The sequence below is a fragment of the Leptopilina heterotoma genome, unplaced genomic scaffold (assembly GCF_015476425.1).
Source record: "Leptopilina heterotoma isolate Lh14 unplaced genomic scaffold, ASM1547642v1 Lhet_6, whole genome shotgun sequence".
In the NCBI taxonomy this organism is placed as follows: Eukaryota; Metazoa; Arthropoda; class Insecta; order Hymenoptera; family Figitidae; genus Leptopilina; species Leptopilina heterotoma.
The window spans coordinates 4,643,446-4,668,440 of record NW_025111137.1 but is presented as its reverse complement, the minus strand read 5'-3'; the positions used below and the strand labels follow the sequence as shown (position 1 = coordinate 4,668,440).

The window sequence follows — 24,995 nt, the reverse complement described above, 5'->3', positions numbered from 1 at the left end:
ATTCTACATTCAAAATTTCTTTAATTTTTAATTTCGTAATGTTAAAAAAAATTCAGTTCTAAATAGATGACCATAGATAAATTAGGCGACAGAAGTTTATTTTAATTTTAAGACTCGACGATAATTCTAAAATTTTATTTCAAATTTAATGAAACTTTTTGCTAAAATTTGTTTTTACGAAATTGTAGAATACATTTTTTTTGTAGAATATTCTTTCAAAAGATTAAATATTATATTAAAGAATTTCCTTAAATTCTAGAAAAGTAATTTTTTCTGTAGATTCCGTATTAATGAAATTTATAATTAGGTATAAAATCTTAATACAAAAAGTACATTTTCTTGGAACCACGTCGCTCTACTTCATTTGATCACGTAATCGTGACTTATCGGTAAAATCTCCTTTTAATTTCTTATTTCACATTTCTCAGTACTTTTTCCTTATCTTTTCTCTCTCTCACTTTTAGATGATTTAATTCTATAATCTTTAAATTTAATTTTCTTTAACTCGAACAGATTAACAGGAATAAAATTAAATTGAATAAAATTTAATTAATTTTATAAAACATAAGGAAATCGATCACTTCGAGTCTTCGACTCGTAGTGATCGATTTTCTCATGTTTTATAACAATTTTTTTTAAAGTTAAAATAATTTCAAAAAGGTATGAATTTAAAATTTTTGAAAATCTTAATTCCTGTGGAAAAATAATAATAATTAAATATTTAAAATATTTAAAAAAGAAATGATTGTTTTCGAATAATTTTACAATTAAAAATATTTTTAAATAAATTTAACAGAACATTTTTTTCAATACAATTTTTCCCTTTATTTTCTAAAAATTCAAAAAGTTTCATAGTTTCATTTTCAATTGAATTTTCTAAATGGCAAATATAATTTATAAACATTTTTTTCCTGTATTTTTAAAAAACTTTGAATTTTAATACAAATTCAAAATGAGATAGTACCTTTTTATTTTGAGCGTCAAATTCTTAATGCAAAAAAGAGGAATTGAATATACATATATACTTTAAAAATAGAGTAGACGATACAGTTACTCGATGTATTGAATATTGCACATATATACTTTTTTATTTAAGTGAATGTACTGTGCTTTTAAAAATAAGTGCTTGCGGTGAGTAGTGCACGTGGTAGTAAATAGAATCGCGTTTTGCAGTGGCTCTCAACCCTATTTACGATTACAGCCTTGACAAAGATTTATGATCGTTCAAAATTCCATCGAGCAGATTGCTTTTATCCAATGTGCCTTAAAGTTCTTAATTATCTCATACATAGGTGTCTTTTTTACGAGCGATAGAATACTAGTTACTCTTCTTAATATATTGAATCTGCTAGTATAATCCTTAAAATGCAAACCATAAAAATTCAACATCAATTTAAAATTGTAATTTTTCACTTGAAATGGTATTTCTGAAATAGAAAATTTTTATTTTATTTATTTATTTTATAACAATAAATAAACATATTTCAAAATATAGGTACATTAAATTTTTTTTTACTAGATTTGATTAATTTTTAACAACTCTGCTTAGATCAATAAAGTCTCCAACCAAATTAAAACATTTATGTTCACCACCACATTCACTTTACTCTCACTTCACTTTTACTGTCGCTTCATTCTTATTGAATAAGAATCTAAATATGAAAGATTTTAGCAATTAAGTAATTTAATCATACGAATTATAGTTTGATTATAAATTCATAAATTTTATAGTAGAATAATAAGGAGGATATTTTCTATCTAAACAATAAGCTTTATACAATAATATATACAATTATTTCACGAATCTATATTTTTATCACTAATTGATAAGAATTGTTTTAAAGTACAATTATATTAAAAATTTAAAATACCTTTCTTGAGTTTATTTTCTTCTTCAATTTCTTTATCAAACTCATCAATTTCTTCAATTCGACCTATAAACTTATCCATTTTTATTCCAGTGTTAAATTTCATATTCTTATAATTAGCACTATTCGATAAAATAAACCAATATAATAAAAAATATTATTCACTATTGTACAGTTTAAGATTGAACAATTCTTTTTATTTTTTTACACTTTTCACAAATTTTAAATATGATTTACATCAATTTACTTTAAATAGCATTAAAATAAAACATTTTCCCATTTACATTAATTATTACTAGAGATAAACGAAAATTAATAATATAAAATTTAAAGAGTCTTTTCTGTATTGTATATAAGGAATAAAAAAACGAAATATTGAATAGACAATAAAAATAAATCGACACAATTTCTCGACGACAGTTAGAAAAACACTGATTGTCGGAAAGTTAAGTCGAAGATAAGAGCGGGAGTTAGTCGATTTCCTCTTATCTGTTGGAATTATTGCCAGTATCTAAAAATGAATCCCATGGATTTGAGAATGGGGAATTCTAACGTGCCAGATTTCACTTCTTAATGTTCTTTTCGAGAGTTTTTCACGAAAATTCATTACTAATGCGACTCCTACTTATATATATCTCAAACTCTTTTATTTATAATGTATATAATCTTCTTTGAATTTTATGGCAAATTTTTTCAATGCATATTGAGGAACATAAGCAAAAAAAAGTAAAATATTTTTTAAAACATATTTCGTTTTAATTATTAAACTTTGAAAAAATGTTTGTTATGAAAATTGTAAAAATTGTATGTGAAAATTTTTTTTCATTTTTTTATTATTTATGCTTTATATTTACACAGCTTTTAAATTCAAGGAAAATTCTTTTCACAATATACTCTTGATTAAAATTATTGAAATATACGAGTATATATTTTTTTCATTGTGTAAATCCGTTTTGTACATGGTAAGCGCAATTGCACTCGGTATAAATATTTGTAAGACTGTAAAAAAAAATCTTTTTTTTACGATGTAGAATGATTTCATGGAGAGAAAAAAATTTGCACACAGATATATATATATATATATAAAGAAACTTTCGCCAACAATGGTTATAAAATATTAAAACTCTTCGTTACTTATACGACATGCCTCTCAATTTTCGATTTATTTCTTGGCAAATATGACACCTTTTATTGCTAAGTTACAAATAGTATTTTTCTTCAAGTTTTTGTATCTTATAGATGGGAAAAAATATATACATATATATCTCATGAATCTGAAAGCAAAATCATGTCACCGTCTATGTACACGTTCGTCTCAAATAAAAGGTTATTCTCCTTTTTTTCTATCCAAGTAAATGACATCAGAAAGGTTCTTCTGAGAATGCTTTTAACGCCACATTTTCCAAAAAGTTACGAAAAAGCATTTTTCCAAATTTTTAAAAATATTAATAAAGAAAAATCTGTAAATATGGAAGCTGAGAAAATTTTAAAACCAAATAAATAAAAAGGTAGATGTTATAAAAAGCTAAGAAGTCTTTTTTAAAATTTCTCTTTTTCTAACTTGTTTTTCAAAATTCAAAATGTCTGATCCAATATGGCGGACGAGAAAATTTAAAATTAACGGAATTGACTTGAAACTTGTTACCCGGGAGTTTTCGAAGTCCCTCAATATGAATCTAATGTCAGTTTCAAAAAATTAATTTTAGATACAGTAATTTTATGATAATAAGTAGGGGAGAGTCTCCAGTTGTGAGACGGGTTTCATTTTTGACCCGTAAATTGTAAACGGGTAAACGAAATTGTAAATAAAATACACCGTTCGAAAGGTAACAGAAATACGCAACTTTTATTAAAAGAAAGTATAGTGTTTCGATGAACTCAAAAAATTTTACGATACATTTTCCGAGCACATCGCTTTTTTCAAAAAAAAAAAAATGTCTCCAGTTGTGAGACACTCATTAAAAATTGCTAAAATTTAATAAGTTTGACCTAAAACGTTATGTTTAGTATAAATAATTAAATATATTAATAATATATATTATTGTATACTAAATAATAATATTTATTCGCCAAAATATGACTATCAAATAAACACAATTTAATAGCTTCAACAAGAGCATTAAAATTGATTTCTTCTGAATCAATTGACTTTTTTCCACTTGACATGCCCAAAAATACTAGAAAAAAAAATCAAAACAACATTTAAATAGTATGCCTGCAAATTCGTATTTTTCATGCTGCCCAGATGAGTGTTGACACCGTCTCACAACTGGTGATATGCTGTGTCTCACACCCAGAAATTGGCGCTATTTTGAAAAAGGAAAATTAAATTATTTTCAACCGTAGATTGGAACAATGCAATATTGCATCACAAAATATAAGGAAAACACTAACAGAAAATGCATTACATTTACCTTTTCCAATTAATTAACTTGGAAAAAAAGTACTTTGCATTTATTGAAAAAACGCTTTTTAGTCGATTATCACACACAGTGTTGGTATTTAACAAAAACAGTTTATATATCCGCTTCGGCGTACACGAAAAAGTTGGCTCATATAAAAAGAAATGTTTTTATATAAACCAATCGGCTTTTTAATATTACATGTTAAAAAAAATTGACTGTCTCACAACTGGAGGTGTCTCACAACTGGAGACTCTCCCCTAATATTTTAAAGCAAAAAAAAGAAAAATCGATTTTTTTGAAATCTTTATTAACCAGAAAGTCTCCTTGAATAAATATTATTACTTTCATTGAATAAATAATATAATTTTATTAGATTCTCAATAAATTAAAATAAGGGAATTTACTATTTTTAAAACCTATGTAAATAAAAATTTTTTAATAAGAATTTCTAAATAAAAATATTAAAACAAGTAAATCAATAAAAATTCATTACATTTTATCAATTAAAAGGTTGGAAAGAATTTTCATAGATAGCAAAGTAAATAGAAAAAGTTAAACATCTTTATAAATTCGAACTTTAATTTAAAAATTCTAATTTTAATTTACTTTCAATTAAGGACTTAATGTAAATGGAAAATTAAAGTAAACCTTTGTAAAAATAAGAGCATGGGTCAAACTCAACTATCTTCAAGTACGATATCCGAATATCCTTGAAATTGGAGTGAGAGAAATTTAGTAATTTACAAGGGAGTCTTGTGGAAAAGAGCATTCTTGGCTAGCTATGCAGTTTAATGAAATTTCCGAGTGTACATCGCTTGATCTTGAAGACGCAATGTTCAATGTTAACTGATTTTTTTTGTTAAACATTTTTCTTTTAAATATTTGTTTTTCCTTCTTTTCATGTTCTTCGAAATTTATTAAAATTATCTGCATATAATAATTTTCACAAAAATCTCAAAGCAAAATTTCAGTAAATATAAAAGTTTAATGTAATATTAATTAATTTACAAAGTAAATATTTAACAAAAAAGGTTCATTTTAATTATCCACACAGCTCATAACATTTTCTGAATATTTCATAAATATATTTTTAGGAAAGATTTAAAATATTTTAATACATGAAGTCCTTTGGAATATTGTTGCAGCAAACGTTGCGTGAATTCAAATAAATTTATATTTATCACGTAATTATTATGTGAAAAATGTGAAAAATTGCGTTTCTAATTTTTGGTAAAGAAGAAAGAAAAAAACATAAAACTTGTATCATATATATATAGTATATTTACGTATACATTTCTAACAGAGATATTTGTTTGACATTCATTTCAATGGGTATGAAAAACATCAAAGCAACATCACGTAATTAAAAAGCTGGTAGACTTTGAAAAAAAAACTTTATGTGACACATTTGAATTCAATGCTCTTATGGGTATGAGTGAAATTATAAATAAAAATTAAAGGGTCTTTCCGAAAAGAGTACACTTGATTTCTATATTGAGTGAAATTAATTATTAAATTGCAATTGCAGTCTCGTAATTTTCAATATTAGGAGATAAAAAAGTAATACCAATTTCACGTAATTAGAAAATGTGCAGATTGTAAAAATATACACTTGGATTTTATTTCATTACAGTTATCAGTATTCTTAATGGATTGGTTTTTGATTTTTGTAAAGGGCAAACCATTGCTGTGTTAGTAATTCCTTCGTGGCTCTTAATGTAATCTGAGGGTAAAAATTGAATGTAAAAAATTGCTTTATGATTTATTTCTGTTCCATTTTTATCTGCAATTTACAGTAGATTTCTTTCCCTTTGAATGTTTGAACATTCTATACTTGTTTTCCAGAAATTTGCTTTTTTCCTCCTATATAAAGGTTTTCACTTATGGAGCTGTAATAGTTTATTTAATTTCTTCAGAGTTCTCATCATTCTGATTTTTTTTCCTGTAATCGGTATATGACTTCTTTTTCCATTCTACTACTTGTGCTTTTTGTTTAAATGAATAGCAGTATAAATATAAATATAAAATATAAAATTTTAATATAAATAATATAAATATAAATTTAATATAAATAATATAAAATTTTTGGTCATCTTAAAGTTCGCTTCAGATTTTAAGGTTTTCCAAGATTACCAGAAAGGTTGTACAAAGAACATTCATTTAAAATTCAGAATTTCGTAAATGAGTTATTTTGTTAACCGGAAATCAAAATTAACTTACAGCAAAAAAAACTAACAGCACGGTCGATTCTGTAACATTTCCAATTCCCACTTTCACTTCTCACCTTCCTTTTTTACTTTCCATTGTCCACATTCACTTCCCACCTTCCACCCTCATTTTCCATTGTCCACTTTCTACTACCACTTTCAACTTCCCACCTTACACTTCCCACTCTTACTGACCACTTTCGCTTCTCACTTTTCCCTCCTAATGGTGGGAAAGTGGGAAGTGGAAGCAGGGAAGTGAGAGTGGAAAGTGAAAGATGTGAAATGGAAAGTACGAGTAGAAAGTAGAAAGTGGGATGTGAATGTGGGAAGTGAGAGTGGAAGGTGTGAAGTGAGAGTGGGAATAGCAAAAGTTACAGAATCGACCCCCAGGGATAGAATCATTATAGATTCAAATTACTACTGAGAATTCTCATCGTCAAATTTATGCTGCTGCTGAATAATGTTGTGTCTCAGAAAGAAACTAAACATATCCCAAATTATATATTTAAATTGTCCGGCATCAGTGATTCCAACCTGATTTATTCACACACACACACCGTAAAGCTCTGATATTAAGGGACAGGTTTTAAGAAAGAGTAACTGTTAAATTGAAATTGAACTATTAAAGTTTTTGTGTTGAATCCTTTACAATTAGAATCATAGAGAAAGAGTAGATCCAGATGTCTTCAGGGACACTGAAATAAAATTCGAACTTTGTGGAATCAATCAAGAATTAAAATAGGGAAACAATTTAAAAGTATTAGTTACTAACGATCAAAAATTATTCTTAGAGTCGAAGTCCCAACAAGCCATATCTCCTTAGTTTGAGGTGGAGGAAATTGTCTTGCGAAACAGAGAATGCAGTAGATTTCCCTCGAGTTGTTTTCGGGTCAGCCAAAGTGAAAGGTTTGGAGTCCAGGTGACGATGTAAATTAGATAAAACACCCCTCAGCCTAAGAGTGACCTAATTATTTATTTGACGTCGATATGGAGGTAATGCAGTCCTTGGAAAAATAGAAATGTGCCTCGTAGTAGAAATTATCTCCTTGAATGGAGTTGACTAAGACGAGACTCGATAAGGTACTTAAAGAGATTTTCTGGACTGCGACTGGAGTCGAAGAAGATACTTGATGACAGTACACAACTAGTTCACTTGGTGGCGGTTGCTAGACTAACACGAAGAACACAGGTATCTGATTTGACGGTGAATTCTAGACTAATACAAAGAAGACACTTGGGGGCAGTACACAACTAATTAACTTGGCAGCGATTCCTGGATTGACTAATTCGGCAAGGGTAGCACCTTTTATAGGGTCCTATTGCAAAGGAAACTACATCATACCACCCACTTTTATCACCTTTGTGTCAGGTTCGGTTATTCAAGTCAACCTTATTTTTCACTTACTTTGGATTCACAATAGGTGGTAGCTGCCCCACTCTATTTTTCTAACGGGTCACTGACCTGACGAGTGGGAGTCTCAGTTTGGGACTACTCTTCAACCGTTGCGGATGTTCTTATTTTTGGAATAAGTATTAAGTGTTCTCTTTTCTTCATCATTTAATTGTTTGTATTACTATATTTAATGGTTATATTTCTTTTGTTTGCTTCACTGTTGCAAGTTTCTGCCTTTCATTGTTAGTTATTCTTATATTTATTTAACATTTAGTATGCCACATTGTCGTGAGATTCTGCCCTTCAATGTTGGTTATACTTTTGTTTAATTAACATGTAATGTGCCGCACTGTCATGAGATTCTGCCCTTCAGTGTTGGCTATTCTTTATTTTATTTTACATCTAATGTGCCACACTGTCGTGAGATTCTGCCCTTCAGTGTTGGTTATTCATTTATTTATTACAGTTTACTTATAACACTGTCGTGAGATTCTGCCCTTCAGTGTTATATATTAATCTGTTATTAATTTAGTTAAACGTGTTTAATCAGTCTGTACATTTATTTAGCATTTTATTTTTTATTTATTTCTAATCAATACTTTCTTTGATTAGAAGAAAATAAGGATTCATATTCGAACTTTACAAAATATTATTTTATAAATATAAAATACTTCGCGATAACGTGACAATGTCATCAATGGATCATTTTATTCAAAAGCAGGGAAAGAGTCTCGGAAATAATTGAACCTAACCATCTTAGTGGCAAGATGAACCATTAGATTAGGGATCGTAATTAGGGATGAATTAGAGATCCCGAAGACGAGAAAAAGTCTACAGAAGAATAAAGGCTAAGTGAAAGGTTACAAGAAGGAAGCACCTTAAAAAAGTTGAAATTAAAGGCGACGAGATGAACATCAATACTGATCAGAGTTTGAGTAATATTTTTCCTTAAAACAATTATTAAGAAAATGCTAGTTTAGACCCTGGCGTTCTCTGGAGCTTTGTGAAATTCGATATCCGCTACTTAGATTGCTTTAATCTGTTCTTCCTGTTATGCAAAAAAGTTTTCTCCAGAATTCTGGAATAATTTTAGAAAAAGTCTAAGGACTCAATAAGTGAAGAATAGAATTCACAGTTGCACTCCACTAAGCGTCGTCGGTACTAAGTTTATGTTTTTGTAGAAGAAGCTTCTAAGGCGCCGGATAAGTTGGCTGCGTACTTTAAGTGCGGTGAAGTCAATCACAAGTTTGTTGACTCTATAAGAAGAGACCAACAGCTTCTTATGTAAGGAAAACTTCTTCTTTCCACTGAAGTAGCAGGAAGTAGAATTTGCTAGGTCTTCAGACCAACGGAAGTTAACAGAATGATTTCAAATTTTTTCCAGTTTTTGAAACAGGTCCTGACGATTGAGTAGAATCGACCAGCTACAACTGACTTGAATAAATTTGTTATATTCGCAGAAAAAGTTGACTACTCTCAGAGTTATTACCTAGAATTCTCAGGAATCTTTTTACATGGGTTCTATTGGTGACTCTCAACATTCAAGTTGAGGTTTCAGGTTTGTTAGTGCCTGATGTTCAAGACGTTTTCATTTAATTTAAATCAATAGAAAAGTACCCTAACGTTAATAAACGAAACTTGCTAAATACAGAGACAAATATCAATATTGCTAACACCAAGAAAATAATTAAAAAAACTAAATTCTACGTGCGTTGGATTTTTACTCGCATACAGGAAATGATAAAAAAAATAGAGTGCAACGGATAGTTTAACAAAAAAAAGATTGTCGTTATGAAAACCACGCGTACAGTATCTGTTACTATATATTGGTATTCAGTAAAAAGAGTTGAAATATCAAGACTAAAATGGATTCAATGGTTTATATTTATAGATTGAATCTATTCGATGCATCTGCACCAAATAGCATATGTACTGTTTGATCTCGACTCTACGGACAGTTAGTTTTTTTTTTATCCTTTGTCTAAATGTAGAAGCGCTCTCGTTAAAACAACAAAACGGCGGTAAAAGTTACTCTCTAAAAAATAATTAACAGAAACCAAAAAGTAGCAATTTATGTATTTAAAAAGTTTGTTTTATTAAATTATCAAGTTGGTTATTTACATGATAATAAATTTAGACAAAAAATTTATTTTACAATCGTCATACTAAATTTTTCTTCGCGGTATTTTTATCAGATATTAATAGTTATCTTGATAAGCCATAGGCTTTATAAGATGATTGCAAACAAAATTTTGTAGTCACACAATTTATTTAAAAGTCATTATTCTAAAAATAAGAATTGCGACATCTTTGACGTCAATAACACTTACAAACAAAAAATAATAAAAGATAACAAATCTTTTATTAATTTTAAAATTTCATTTAGTTATTAAAAAGGAAATTCGTCGAAAGAAATGTATTTCCCCCTTTTTTTGTTTGAAATAATAGACTGTGAATTTGCTATAACAGAAACGAGAGAATGAAACAAAAGTGATTAAGTTTTTTTATGGACGCATTTAATGAGAAAAATGTGTTGAAGTAATAAGCAGAAATTGTGAAAAGGAAATTATTTTTTTCTACTCTAACTAAATGGAATACTCCAGTAGAATTCGAATGAAATTGAAGAATATAAAGGAGAATGAGGTCCGCAGTAACTCACACATATGACAACTACGTGAAACACTTCATTTCTGCATGATTTCACATGGTATTCATATTTGGCGAATATATACTCAATTCTACAGAGATTATTTAATATTGTATTTCTCTCAACTGTTCTCAATTTGTTGTTTAATAGAGATTTTACGCGAAACATATATATATATATATATATATATATATATATATATATATATATATATATATATATATATATGTACGATTTGAATATATGTCATTCTGAGAAATTAAATCACGTTCACTGTAAATATAATCAAATCATTGTCTATAGTTAAAGGTTTGTTTTGCAAAAAGAAGATACTGATGAGAATTTAATCATTTTTCTCTCTCTATCTGTCTAAAATTGATTTCTCACTTTTAGCAGTGAAAAACTCTCAACAGATAGAATGGAATTTAATGTGACTATAAATCGACGTTGAATGAGATCAAGATTTGACTTTTTTTTTGCTACTGAGAATCTTTTCACCAGTTGAGTGACATTAAACCATGTGAGGATAAAATTCTAAAGAGGAAATTGTATTTTAAGTTTCTTATAAAAAAGATTTCAATTTATTTTTTCTCGTCTTTTTGAATTCATCAAGAAATCAATTAATTTTTAGTAAAATAACATAAAGTAATTCAAATAATAAATTTAGAAGGAATTTACTTAAATGTTATTTCTTAATATACATTTTTGCCCAGTTTTCATGAATTTTAAATGTTGGAATGTTGGAAAAATGAGGAAAAATCCTGCAAAGATATTTTTGCATAAGAGATTTTGCATTTCAACGAAGCTCAAGAAGAAAAGCAAAGAAGAAACCAATCCTTCCTCTTTCTCTCTCACTCTTTCGTTATAGAGTTTTTCTGTCCTGGAGACACGAATATTCGTAAATCGGGGACACATTTTTTTTTCTTCATTTCGTTTCCGTTTCAGCGCGCACATCGCTTCTGAGTCGCGACAACTTACCGCGTCCGTTGCTCCAGCTGTTGCGAACACTTTTGGGCGAGATTCCATAAAGTTTTTTTTAAAGCATAGAGTAAAAGAAAGAGAGACAGAGAGAGAGAGGGATTCTAGATTCGAGAAATCGAGAGTGGGTGATGAGAAAAGGGCAAAAAGGAAAGAGAAGAGATTCCGTATTTCTGCTTGCCAACTGGAAGATGAAGTAACTGAACTGAACGAACTATGAACGTGAGGAAGGCACACCACTTCACTTTTATGCGGAGTTACTTTCAAAACGAAAGCGATGCCACAGCGCGAAGGGCAATTCGATAAAGTTTTCGACTATGGGAAAAAGAAAGAATTCATTTCTAACTTCCTTCCTGCGTCGAGAGTTGTTTGCAAGCTTCGAAACCAAAGAACTCTCGATTTCTTCTCTCTTTGCCCTCACGCAAAAAAACTTATCATTTTCTTGTGGTGCGCGCACTAGGAAATATAAACTCTCATATATTAACGAGAGTACTCAGAAGTTTTTTTTTTGAATCGTCGAATAAATATGCAAATGTTCAGTCGTATATTTAATCAGTTATAATTCTCTACTATTTTACTAGGATCCCTTTCGTCCTCCTTATTATTTACTCTCTCAATTATCTAATTCAATAGTTTATTTATTGTATTCCTGTGTGTGTATTTATGCACCAAAGACAATAAACGTTTGTCCATGGATGAATGTTGAAATAAAAAATATTCGCTAAAAAAGGGATTCCACATTCAGAGCATGAGAGAGGGTAGGTGTTGTCTGAATTAAAAAAAGGTATAAAAATCTCAGGAATAGAGTCAAATTTTTGGTAAAGAATAAACGTGATGACTACAATGCTGGCAGGCTTCGAGGCGTTACAGATGCTTCACAAAACATTAAGACGGAATCTCAGGGATGTGATGGTATTGGCACGTTATCGCGAAGTATTTTATATTTATAAAATAATATTTTTTAAAGTTCGAATCTGAATCCTTATTTTCTTCTAATCAAAGAAAGTATTGATCAGAAGTCTTTGTCTGGATAGCAGATGCCAAATATGGTCATCTGTATTTTGTTATTCTTCTATTGGTTCCTCACTTATATGTAATAAAATTTTTATCACATTGACCCAAAGGTGATAAAAGTTGATAGTATGACGTAGTTCCCTTTGCAGAAGGAACCTATAAAAGGTATACCAACCTTGCCGAATTAGTCAGTCCAGAAAACGCCTTCAAGTTAACTAGTCCAGAAGTCACCGCCGAATCAACTTCGTGACTTCTTCGTGTCAGTCCAGTAACAAAGATCAAGTTAACTTGTTGGGTACTGTCATCGAGTTTGTTCTTCGACTCCAGTCCAGAAAATCTCTTCAAGTACCAAGTGCATTCTTCGGGTATCATCTTAGTTAACTGCATTCAAGGAAAAAATTTCTACTACGAGACGCATTTCTATTGACTGTATTACCTCGACATCAACGTCAAATCAATAATTTGGTCACTCCTAGGCTGAAAGAGGTTTTATTTAATTTACATCGACACCTGGACTCCGGACCTTTCACTTTGGCTGGCCCGAAAAGAATTTGAGGGAAATCTACTGCACTCTCTGTTTCCGCTAGGAGTTATCACTTGTTGGGTCTACGACTAAGAATAATTATTAAAGGTAAGTAACTAATACTTTTAAATTTAGTCCCCATTTAAATTCTCGATTGATTCCACAAAGTTCTAATTTTGTTTCAGTGTCCCTGAAGACATCTGGATCAACTCTTTCTCTCTGATTCTAATTGTGAAGAATTCCAGTAAAAACTTTAATAATTTCATTTCAATTTAACACGCATCTGTTGAAAAGTCAAATCTTAACGGATTTTAACGTTTTTTCTTTTAAAAGCCTCAGGAAGGCTTGCGCTATAAGACGTGACTGCCTCTTTTTTGATCATTTGCAACAAAACCACAAAAAACCATTTAAATCCTAATCAAATTACGATAAAAAGTATCATACGTTACCGATTCATCAGATATGATTTCATATTTTTCCAAAGCCAAACTTACCTAAAACAGAAGAAATTAATACAAATTAGTTAATAAATCGTAAAGAAGTAATTGTAAATTTAAAACATTATAATGCGAAAATTAACCTTTATATTGAAATAAAGTATTTTAATTTGATAGGTTATATTTTCTCTTAATATTATTTCTCTAAAGTTAAGAAAGCTTTAGAGTTATATCTCACTGCACTAAAGGTGCAGTGAGATATTCCTTTTTGTTCAAATGTTAAGGGAGCAGTTAAAGCATCTTTGAAGACTTCCCCTAGTGCAACCACTTGAAGTGGTTCCTATTTAGCACCTTTCTTGAAAAAGTTTTAAGAAAAGCAAGTAAAAGAAGTCGAAAAATAAAACAGAAACGCGGAGGCCTTCTAAGTGTGCAACGAAGGAGAATGTAAAATTTAATTTCCTAGTCTACAAACGCAAAAGGAGAGAAGAATATTTGCCTTTCTAAGATTTTACTACCAAATAGAAACTGTATATACTGCTAATTTCTCGAAAGAAATTAAAATAAAAATAAAAATATAAAACAGATAAGTTGTTACTGATTTGGTTACAAAACATTTGAATGATGCTTTTAGTAAATAAACAAACTTATCGACTGTAATAATAGAGGTGCAAGTTGTAGACCTAAGGTGCAGTCATTAATGAGGCGATAATTAAACCTTCGAAAGAAATATTTGTAAAAAAAAATATAAAGTAACATAAGTGAGGGAAACTAGATTTTTTTGCATAGAAACTTTTGGGAAATCTACATACAGATATCTTGGATTACGCACTCCAAGATTATGGTAAACATGTGTAATCATAACTACTGTCCAAAAGATATCCTAAAGTTGTCTTTAAGAACATCTGTGTCCTCATGCCAATTTGTTTCTTATGTAAAGAAAAGTTCAAATCCACAAACATTACAGAAATTGAAGTTTGTAAGGTCTTCAGGTCAGCGCTTTAGGAAGCAAGAATAAAACTCTTTAGAAGACAATAAAAAAAAACTGGTAGAATTGGCAAAGGCATGGTCGTGAAAGCGAGACTCTAGGCATCTTCACCTACAAAGTTTAAATTCAAAAGGTAATTACCTTCAAGTTTTAAATTGAAGGATGAAGAATAGTTCAACTAAAGTGAGTGGTTTTTAGTGGGTTGACCTAGAAAAAAGTGGTCATTCACAAATAGCCTTGCAGTAAAGACTCCTTGGTATCTGATAGTAGATTTTATTTCTACTTCCTTCGTAAAATAATCGTTTTTGAACGAAGCGTACTTTACTAGATTTTTAAATCCTGGCAAGGAGAACTAGTTGTAAATCAGTTACTCTAATGTAATTATGTTACTGCGATTATGTTAATGTCTTTCATAATCATAAAGAACAATCGTTCCAGAAAAGTATCGTATAAAAAATTCTTCCAAGACTTGAAAACACTTCAATTGGTTACATTATTCTTATTGTTCCAGCTGGAATTTTTCCAATTTTAATACATTATTTATTCCTTATGATAAATTTAAATGTTTGTCTACTATGTCCAGTCTAAAATTTTAATAAAAGTAAACTTTTAGCCGAACGTGATAGAAAAAGTCTATTTTAAAATACTTTTTTCCATGTGAATTGTTGTTAACTTAATCTAAAGTTGTTCACAGCACAAGAATTTAAAACACACGATTACTAAATGACTCTTTTTCTGTGCAACAGAATCAATAATGGAAACATCAAAATATCTCTGTTGGAAATTATAGGTTGTTGGTGCATCTGTGTGTAAAGGAATTTATTGACTGTGCTAAAGACCTCCATTTTTTCCCGTCTTTTAAAAAATAAACTTTTCGATTTAAATCCGCTTTTAGAAAAAATCCAAAGTATAGTGATCAAAATGTTAAAACGTTTAGGATTGAATATTTTTCAGAGCAGAGTTGGTTTATTTCTAAAATTAAAAAATTTCTTTTATTTCATTTTTGTGTCAGTTAAGATACCCTTCAATCAGAAATGGACGCAGATGAAAACCAATTCCAAAAGTTGATCAAAGTTTTTTAAAATGAGACTGTTTAAGATCCAGGGTAGGAATTCCCTTAGGAATTCCTTACCTTGGTTTAGTTTTCTAGTGTAAAAAATGCAGGAAACTTATTAGACCTTTTTATTTTCAGTGACGATTAAGTTCAAGCACGTGAGACGATGCAACGGGAGCTTGAAATTATTTTAATTGGAGATTACTGATGAGGATATGAGCTTTCGAACACATATCATGAAAACTCCAGAAAAAATTTTTGTAGTGTGATAAAAAACAGCATCAAAAGACCTATCAGAATCACCCTATTCAATCTCAAAAATAAAAATGCTGTTGCACTATGTAATTAAGAAACTCGAGTTTCGCTATTTAGATTAGTAATTCTTCGCATTTGTTGTTTTCCTTGTTTTTTGGGAGCTAAGCATACTAGCTGAACAATCAGCCTTAAATTAAGTATAAGAATCTTAATAATCCTGTTAGCAAGCAGTATCCCCAAATCTCACCAAATGTTAAGTGATTGATAACTTATTGCCAATCAGTTGTTAACTTATTATTGTTAAATTATAGTCGATAATTTGTTAACTATTCATCAATCAATTGCCAACGTATTGTCTACTAAGTAGGTTCACTCAACTACCTAATACCTACATGAACTAAGCACACGCGCCCAAATTAAATTAATAGGTAAAAACTAACCCGGAAAGAAATAAAAATAGGTGGTATGACGTAGTATCCCCTTGCAAGAGGGGAAACGTCTTCAAGTTAACTAGACAAGAAATCACCGTCTGTGTTCTTCGTGTCAGTCTAGTAACCATCACCAAGTCAACTAGTTGTGTACTGACATCGAATTTGTTCTTCGACTCCAGTCCACAAAATCTCTTCAAGTATCAAGTATCTTCATCAAGTCTCTTTTTGTCAAGTTCATTCAAGGGGATAATTTCTACTACGATGCAAATTTCTGTTTTTCTAAGGACTGCATTACAACGATATCAACACTAAATAAATAATTTGATTACTCCAAGGCTGAGGGATGTTTAATCTAATTTGCATTGACACCTGGCCTCATGACCTTTTACTTTGTCTTGCCCTAAAGCAATTTGAGGGAAATCTTCTACTGCATTCTCTGTTTCTGCTAGTCAAGGTCATTTCCTCGACCTCACACTGATGGAGATATCGCTTGCTGGGTCTACGACTCTAACAATAATTTTAAGTGGTTAATAACTAATACATTAAATTTTGTCCCAATTTAGATTCTCTTTGATTCCACAAAGTTCTAATTTTGTTTCAGTGTACCTGAAGACATCTGGATCTACTTTTTTTCTCTCATTCTAATTGTAAAGAAACCCGCGTTCTTCGTTAGTCCAGAAATCGCCACCAAGTTAAGAAGTCGTGTATTGTCATCGAGTTTATTCTACGACTCCAGTTCTAAAAATCTCTTCAAGTACCAAGTGCATTCTTCAAGTCTCAATCAAATTCAGTCAAGGAAAATTCATACGAGGAGATAATTCCTAATTCGAGGCACATTTCTATTTTACTAAGGACTGCATTATTTCGACTTCAACATCAAATCAATAATTCGACACCTGGACTCCGGACCTTCCACTTTGGCTGGCCCGAAAACAATTCGAAGGAATCTACTTCATATTCAGTTTCCGCTAGACAACGTCATTGCTTCGACCTCACACTGAAGGAGGTATCGCCTGTTGGGTCTTCTTCTCTAATAATAATATTTAAAAGTAAGTAACTAATACTTTTAAAATTACTCCCTATCTAAATTCTCGATTGATTCTACAAAGTCCGTATTTGTTTCAGTATCCCTGAAGACATGACATTTGGATCTACTCTTTCCTTTGAAATCATAGAGTTCGACTATTTCTCTTATCAGAGAATTCAACCTATTTCTCATATAATATTCTTTTACTTCTTAAACTAAGGATTAATTCTGCTTTTAGTGGAGTTAATCCAACCTCAAGGGAAAAGTGCCTACCTGACAATTTCGACGAAAGACTGTATAATGTAAAGAATAAATAAAGGACAAATTATTATATCTGAAGCATTAGTTTTCTTAGCCTGCTACCTTAGTTCTCCAAAGTCTTCCGCTTTGTAATTAAATTAGGCACACAATTTATCATACCAGTACTGGCCTCTTTCTGCGACGTAACATTATTAAAGCAAATTATATTTTTCAAACACTAATTAAATTCAATTTGAAGTAATTATTTTAAATATTTTTGTGGAACTAAAGACTTTTTGTAGAAATGACAAAACAAAAAAAATTAAATCAAGCACAAAAGGTCAGCTTATCGAAATAAAAAATCCACCTCGATTTTTGGGCTTATGATAGAAAAAAAACGAAAGAGTTAAAGTTTCCATTTAGGGGTAAAATTGCGCCAAGTTGGCTAGGTTTTAGGTCGAAAAATTTGAGAGAAATCAGAGGGATATATAGTGGTACATGGTTTGCAATGGGAAGGGAAATGGCGAAGGCGGGAATTCGTAGCGATTTTTAGCTCGAGGAAATTAACGCTTTAACGGCTCGATTCGCGAGCTTGAATCTGGCGAGAAACCGACAGAAAATGAGGAAACGTGAGTGAGATCAAAAAAAAAAAAAAAAAAAAAAAAAATGAGCGGGAAAGAGATAGGGTGATTTTGCTGGAAAAATGCAAAAAGGTGTCTCAATCGCTTTATTTGAATCTCCTGGCGCAAAAGGTATAAAAGAAGATAGGATAGTAATATATCTTTAAAGAAAAAACGCAAAAAAAATGGATGAGAAATTTCAAAGGTGAAATAGATTTACTTAAAGTTTACCGAACAAAAATTGCTTTTCCTGATATTTGCTTGTAATAATATTTCAAGGAAAATAAAGATATGATCTGATAGCAATTGTGCTCGTTTTATCAATATTTACCAACTAAATGTTTCATCATTTTTACAATGGAATATAAATATTATTCTCAATTTATTTATCCTGCTATGATCTTTATATATTTTGTAAATAAAAGTGAATAACGAATAATATAAATCGAGATCCCTTTAATTCTAAACTGCTTTTATCGATTGCTTTAATCCTCCATCATCTGCAATTATAGCATCGTAAGATCGTTTTTTTTAGTTTATTTAAAAATTATTAACCATTTTAGCCTAACATCAGGATTTTTTGTGGGTCTTCATATTCTGACACGATTAAATTTACCACCAGAATATCATTTTTCTTTATAGATTTCACAAGTGCAAAGAAAAGGATTAGTAAAGTAATTTCCACATGGTTAAATTTTGTATAGAAAATGGAAAAAAGTAATCGGGCGAAAAAGCAAAGTTGATGAAAATGTAAATGGTGGTTTAAAGAGAAAGGAAAGATGAAGTAAAGAAACAACGTTTGCTTAGGGGATGAGAGAAAATAGAGAAACTTTTTCGATTTTTATAAAAGCGTAAAAGCGAGATGCGTGCAACTATCATATCTATATATTAGGTTTCGGTCCTATATTCAAAAGCGTTTTAGAAACTTTTATTAAAAACATACAAAAACAAGTAGGTAAACTGGCAATTGAGAAATTCCTTCGCAAATATGAAATCTATGCAAAAACTATTCGAGTCTGAAATAATCTTATGAAATTTTCGTACAAACATTCTTTTCATAAAAAATTAGTTACTCTAGTACAAAATTTAATTATTATTCATCAAAATGCGGTTTTTAAATCAATAATCATCTACAGTTTCATCTTCTCTAAAATGTCACCAATCCCATGTCACTCGGACCATTTAGCGGTTAATTCTAACGTACATGACAGGAGCTTCTTGTGGTAAGACACCATTTATCCCTAATCCATCACAGTAAAGTGTGATAATTATTTCCTTATGAATAAAATAATTTAATTTATAAAAATATATTCTTTTCTTAATTTACTTTTACCAAATACTTTATTAATTAGACGCTTGTTGTCGGGTAGATATAAAAAAATTATTTTATGAAAACCTCAAAAGACAAAATGCTGAGCTAGTCCCGGAGGACCTATCTTAATAACCGCCAGGGTCGCTCGTTTAATCGGATTATGAGCTTTCTCCTTGCACATCCAGTAGGTAAACACAACGAAAAACGTTCATATAAGGAAGTGTAAATTAATATATTAAATTAAAATGATAGGACAACATTTCAAAAGTTAGTATCCTTTGGAATTAAAGTTTTGTTAGTGTGATTATTTTTTAATAAATATTTTATTAAAAGTTAACAGTTACTTCATTGTTGATAATCTTGATATTTGTAATATTTTTCGTGACAAACATATTTAAAGTTTTTCATATGGAATATTTATAAAAAAAAAACCGTTTGGCCCGATTTGGGCATATATTTCAAAAACATCAACGCAATATAAATAGATAATGGAATTATATTATTTTTTTATCTGTCAATTTGAGAGACGAAACAAAATTAACCCATCAAAGTGATGATTGATAAATATAATTGAAAAATTTCTCTCTCATCATTTCACAAATACAATCACAGTCAGAAGTTGCGAACAGGTATTTCAAATGTGATTTGCTTGTAATGTGATGTGAAAAGTAGAGAGCGCCTTGCTAATTGGATTGTTTTCATTTACATCGTTAATAAACGGAATTTTTTCTTTTTTTCTCTAAATAAAGAAACAAATTGAAAAAACTGACTAAAGCTATAATTGACTATTGTGCAAAAGTAATTTATATATAAAGAAACAATGAGAATATCTAACAATACAAATTTTTTTTTATTGCAAAAAATGATTACATTTCTTTTCTAATATATATACAATGATTAATTACACGAAATATTTTAAAAAATAGTAAAAAAATTTCAAAAGATAAATGGTATATAACTAAACAAAAATATTGATACATATAACATCAGCTTTTGTTTGACTTCAAAATATCCCTCTTTGGTTTATTAGAATAAAACAATAAATTTGTTTTGTCAGATATAAATTCCGATACGTTAAATATTATATTCAACTTCACATGTATATAAAAGTAATGTAATGATTGATATAAATAGTCGAGTAATTTTATTATAATCACTCGCTCTCATGGACGCACAAATTAATTGTCTCTACTTTAGTTAACAATTATTTCATTCATTATTGTTTGCGCAATTAAAATATTTATTCACAAAAGAAAATTTAATATCAAATTTTGTAGCAAATAATGATTTTGCTCTATAGCAGTTTATAAAAAAAGAATTCCTTTTTATTTTCAAGAACACATAACTTTATAAATTTTTAATTTTTTAATAAATCGACGACGGCTGAGATAGTTTAATTTAAAAGCAATTTCTTAATAATTTTTATTAAATGATCAAAAAATATTTTCTTGTAAAAGAAAAAAATAATCGAAAATTATTCAAATTATCAATAGATGACACATTTATGATGAATGAAAGACTATTGAGATGAAAATTTGTTGAAATTGGAATATATCTCGATCGCACAAGTAGTAGTGCATTATTAGGGGAGTTTAAAGCCACAATAGCGCCAATCCCCATTAAACCGATTTACTATATGGACACGCGTATAAAATACAAACTATTACAGTATGATTTATATCCAGAACTTTTATTCTACTTTAATAAAAAATGTCATACAATTAATTTTTTTTATAACTTATATATATATAAAACATAAATATAGATATATGTATGTATATAATAAAACTGCTGACCCATTTAATAACTTTACCTTTCAATTTACTGGTAGTGCACTTGATTGTTCTCTGAAACGTGCCATTCATTGCAGAAGAACATTTTCGGAGAATTGTTTTGTTGTTTTAAAAATGAGTTTCAAGAGGAATATGGAATATTTTTTTTTCTAAAAATAGCTTTACGGGAATAAAAAAATCGTTGCAGATAAAAAATACCAACTGCTTTTGATTAAATCGAAATTTCGTTGATTGCAGAATGTTTATTCTCAATTCTTAATGATTTATTTTTAGCTAAATAAATTTATAAAATAATTGGTCAAAATCTACATTTTTAAAACAGTTTGTTAATTGCTTTTATGTTTTAGGAAATAGGTACAAATAATTTATTCATTTGCACTGAAAATGGATTCATTGAAAATATCACTAAATACTGAACCGTAATGAGCACTGCTGAATCTCTTGGGGGATTCGATCAAGATAAACGCTGATGCAACGAGGAGACAAGGAAACGATTCCTGAAATTGAATTCCCTTATCCAATGACGAATTCGCAAAATCAACTAGTGGATGTACTCTTCTGTTGAATACCATCATTTTCCTTACAGGAAAACAATGAAAATTCACGATACTAAACCTCTTTTTAGTAAAATAGAAACCCTTTATAAATGTTTCAAATCTGACGCCAAACCACCCCAGTTTTTCGTTAATAGGTTAAAAGAATAATATTTCTGTTCTAGGGTTAAGGTCCCAAAAGAAAGTTAACAAGACTGTAAAGAATATAAAAAAATTGAACATTTTTTTAACAGGGTATACACTGGCACCTATGGTATAAGAAAGGGAGATCTCACTGAAATAAAAGCTGGTTCTGAAGAAAAAGATTTGCATCATAGAAGTCACCAAAATGTTGTTTAACAAAGATAAGAAGCAGTCGAAGGATCAAGGAATAACATTTGAGATCCGCTACTTGAATTATCTTACCCAGAATAAAGAAGTCCAGTAAATGCTGAAAACACTTCTTAAGATGCCGGAAAGCACATGACGGTTCTAGAAACCTAAAAACAAAGGATAATCCTCCCAATCGTAGTCATCATTCAAGAAGAGACGGATGGTTAGGAAAATTTGGGTCACAAAGATAAAATTCATCATGTATTCATTCCGGAAAAGATGAGTGATTATTAGGTGTCATCGATGCCTAGATTATCGCTAGGTATGAAGCGCTTGTGAGGCGGTGGACAGATTGGTTGCGTGCTTTAAGTCGGTTGAAATTAATCAAAAGTTCTTAGACTGCAAGAAAAGCTAAAATTGCTTCTTATGCAAAGAAAACTTCAACGCCACCAACACAACATTGCTGAAAGTGAAAATTGCAAGATCTCTATTTTCTGAAAGCGTAAATCCAAGGATCTTTACCTGCAAAGTTCTTGAAGGTTGTGTTCCTTAGGATGAAGAATGACTCAGCTAAAGTTTGTGATTTTAGTGGGTCGACTCTGAGTTTATTGAGTTTAGTGACACGACTCCGATTTCTTTGCCGAGAAAATAAGTGACTTTTGGTGTTACTTTAGTATATTAATAACAGCTCTACTTCAAGTGGATTTATATTTAGAGAGACATACCTTTACAGCATTAGGAAATTTTAAAATATATCTTGTGGACGTCCTAGAGATTCATCTAGAAAAATTAGGATATTCCTATGTCCATGTTCATTTTTTTAAAATTTTGATATGATCTGTTCTAGCTACGAATGAAAGAAGGTAGATCAAAATTTCGAATACTTGCTGTTCAACCAAAGAAAGTAAATCTACTAATTATTGCTAAGGAAATTCTGCATAAAAATCCTGAATTAATTACAAAATATCAGTCTCTAATTAGTGTGGTAGAAAAATTGGATGGAACATTGTCATGGATGATCTGGAAATTGAAGAAACAAAATTAAAAGAAAAATACAATTGTGTTCCTCTCTTCCATTTTATATATCTTGATTGTACAATATTATCTGTAAAAAATAAGCACGTCAACTTTGTCATCAACACTTTTAATGCTTATAATCAAAAATTACAATTTACGATAGAAGACGAGAAGGACATTTCTATTAATTTTCTCGATTTAAAACTCACTAGAAAAGACAACAAAATCATCACAAATTGGTATCAAAAGCCGACTTTATAGGCTAGATTAATTAATTATTTTTCAGATTATCCAATCCAACAAATAAAGAATATTGTATATAATCTGGTCGATAGAGCGATTTCATTGTGCAACAATAAAGAATTTCATTTTGACAACATAAAAATATAATATCCATTTTAAAAAACAATAGCTATTCTTTAGACTTTATTGATAAACATATAAAATTCATATAAACCGTATAAAATTCTCTAATGATAATAATAATAATCGGAATAAAATTAATATTTATAGTCGAATCCCAAAGGTTTGTTTCCTTTCAATGAAAAATGTTTTTTTAAGTTGTCAAATATTCTCAAAAAGTTTTATTGTACTATGATTCCTCTTGGAAATGAAAACTCCAATTCTATAATTAGACTTTGTAAATATAATATAACCAAAGAAGTGGGACAGAAGTCAGAACAAATGTTGTATATAAGTTTGACTGTAAAAATTGTCCTGCAACATATTTCAAGTAGTTAATATTTAAATTAAAGATATAAGGTTGACCTAAGGGTGCGATAAATAATAGTAACTAAAAAAATTAACAATTGGTAGAAAAGGTAGATCTAACTGATTTAAAATATATTTTGGTAAACAGAATTACATTTTCATGTAAATAATGTAAAAGTTACTGTTCAATAGCGGAATTAATTCAAATTCAGGGAACTGGGTCCAATTAATGTTGCTTCTGCCCTAAATTATTAAAATTCAGTGTTTCATTCAAGTTACGATTGTAATAGTTGAAAGTCGTAAATATAATTCTACGCTGAATGAATTATAATGTTCTATTACAATACACATTCCTATTCATGCAAAACGCATTTGGACCACGAACCATTTCGAAAATCCGTCTGCACTAATTCCACTCCATCATGCATGTATGCCATTGCTTGAAAATTGCACAAACGTGTGATGTGCTTCAACTCGTGCATTTACGTCTCCTAAATCCGATAATATATACGTATATAGGTATATATTTATTTATATAAGTAATTTTATATTAATGTAAAATGTTATCAAAACTATTTTTAGCTATTTTTAACTTTTTTTTAATTTTATTTTTAACTGTGTAATGTTTTATTATAAAACTGAAAATCAGATCTACATTAATTGTTTTTTCATATTTCAGATAATATTTGTATTAGATGAATATTTATCGTATATGTTTTTGGTATGTCTTTCGGCACATGTTATTTGTTTAAAAAATAAATTAGTTAATATTTGAAAACATTTATTAATTAATTTACAAAAGAAGTCAATTATTTTTTTCAAGTTGACATAGGACAAATGGTTACTCACACACGAATGGTAATTGAACTGTATGTAGGTGTGAAGCACACAACAGTGGACTCTGCAGAGCGATATTTCATTAGAAAGAACGCCGTGGTGAACGCTTTTATTAAAAAGTGTGAACGACACTGGCCGGTATGTTGTTACAAAGCGGAATTTATGCTCGAGAAAATCAGCACCGAGTAGCGCTTTTTATTTTACATTTTTTTATATTAGACTCTCATGAGAATCGCTTGTAACTATTGAAAATCAACTTCTTTGACAACATATGTTACTACAGAGTAGCTATCACTGTTTTTCCAAATAAGCACGACATAATGTCTATTTTAAGTTAATATTTTATTAGAGTAATAATAAAAGTAAGTTCTTCCT

At 29.6% G+C, this 24,995-nt stretch overlaps 1 protein-coding gene and 1 long non-coding RNA gene across 7 annotated transcripts in view; one reads left to right on the top strand and one right to left on the bottom strand.

Annotated features, from left to right (window-relative positions):
- Nucleotides 1–24,995, bottom strand: part of LOC122509213 (protein rhomboid-like) — an 81,554-nt gene that overhangs the window by 35,557 nt on the left and 21,002 nt on the right. Inside the window, exon 1 of one of the 3 annotated variants that reach the window (XM_043623073.1) lies at nucleotides 1,872–2,139. The exons of the other annotated variants lie outside the window; for them this stretch is intronic. Within the exon in view, the coding sequence (XP_043479008.1) occupies nucleotides 1,872–1,974 (103 nt within the window). The 5' untranslated portion in view covers nucleotides 1,975–2,139. Of the gene's footprint in view, nucleotides 1–1,871; nucleotides 2,140–24,995 lie in introns of those variants that run through there. 3 annotated transcript variants of the gene reach the window in all.
- On the top strand, nucleotides 7,279–17,563 carry LOC122509214. Of its 4 annotated transcripts, none has more exons than XR_006302332.1 (5): nucleotides 7,279–8,044; nucleotides 12,662–13,143; nucleotides 13,221–14,590; nucleotides 16,799–17,246; nucleotides 17,323–17,563. It is a non-coding gene; the product is annotated as an uncharacterized LOC122509214 (long non-coding RNA). The 4 variants fall into 4 exon arrangements; XR_006302333.1 differs by lacking the exon at nucleotides 7,279–8,044 and adding an exon at nucleotides 10,278–10,580; XR_006302331.1 differs by lacking the exons at nucleotides 7,279–8,044; nucleotides 12,662–13,143; nucleotides 13,221–14,590 and adding an exon at nucleotides 10,278–10,580.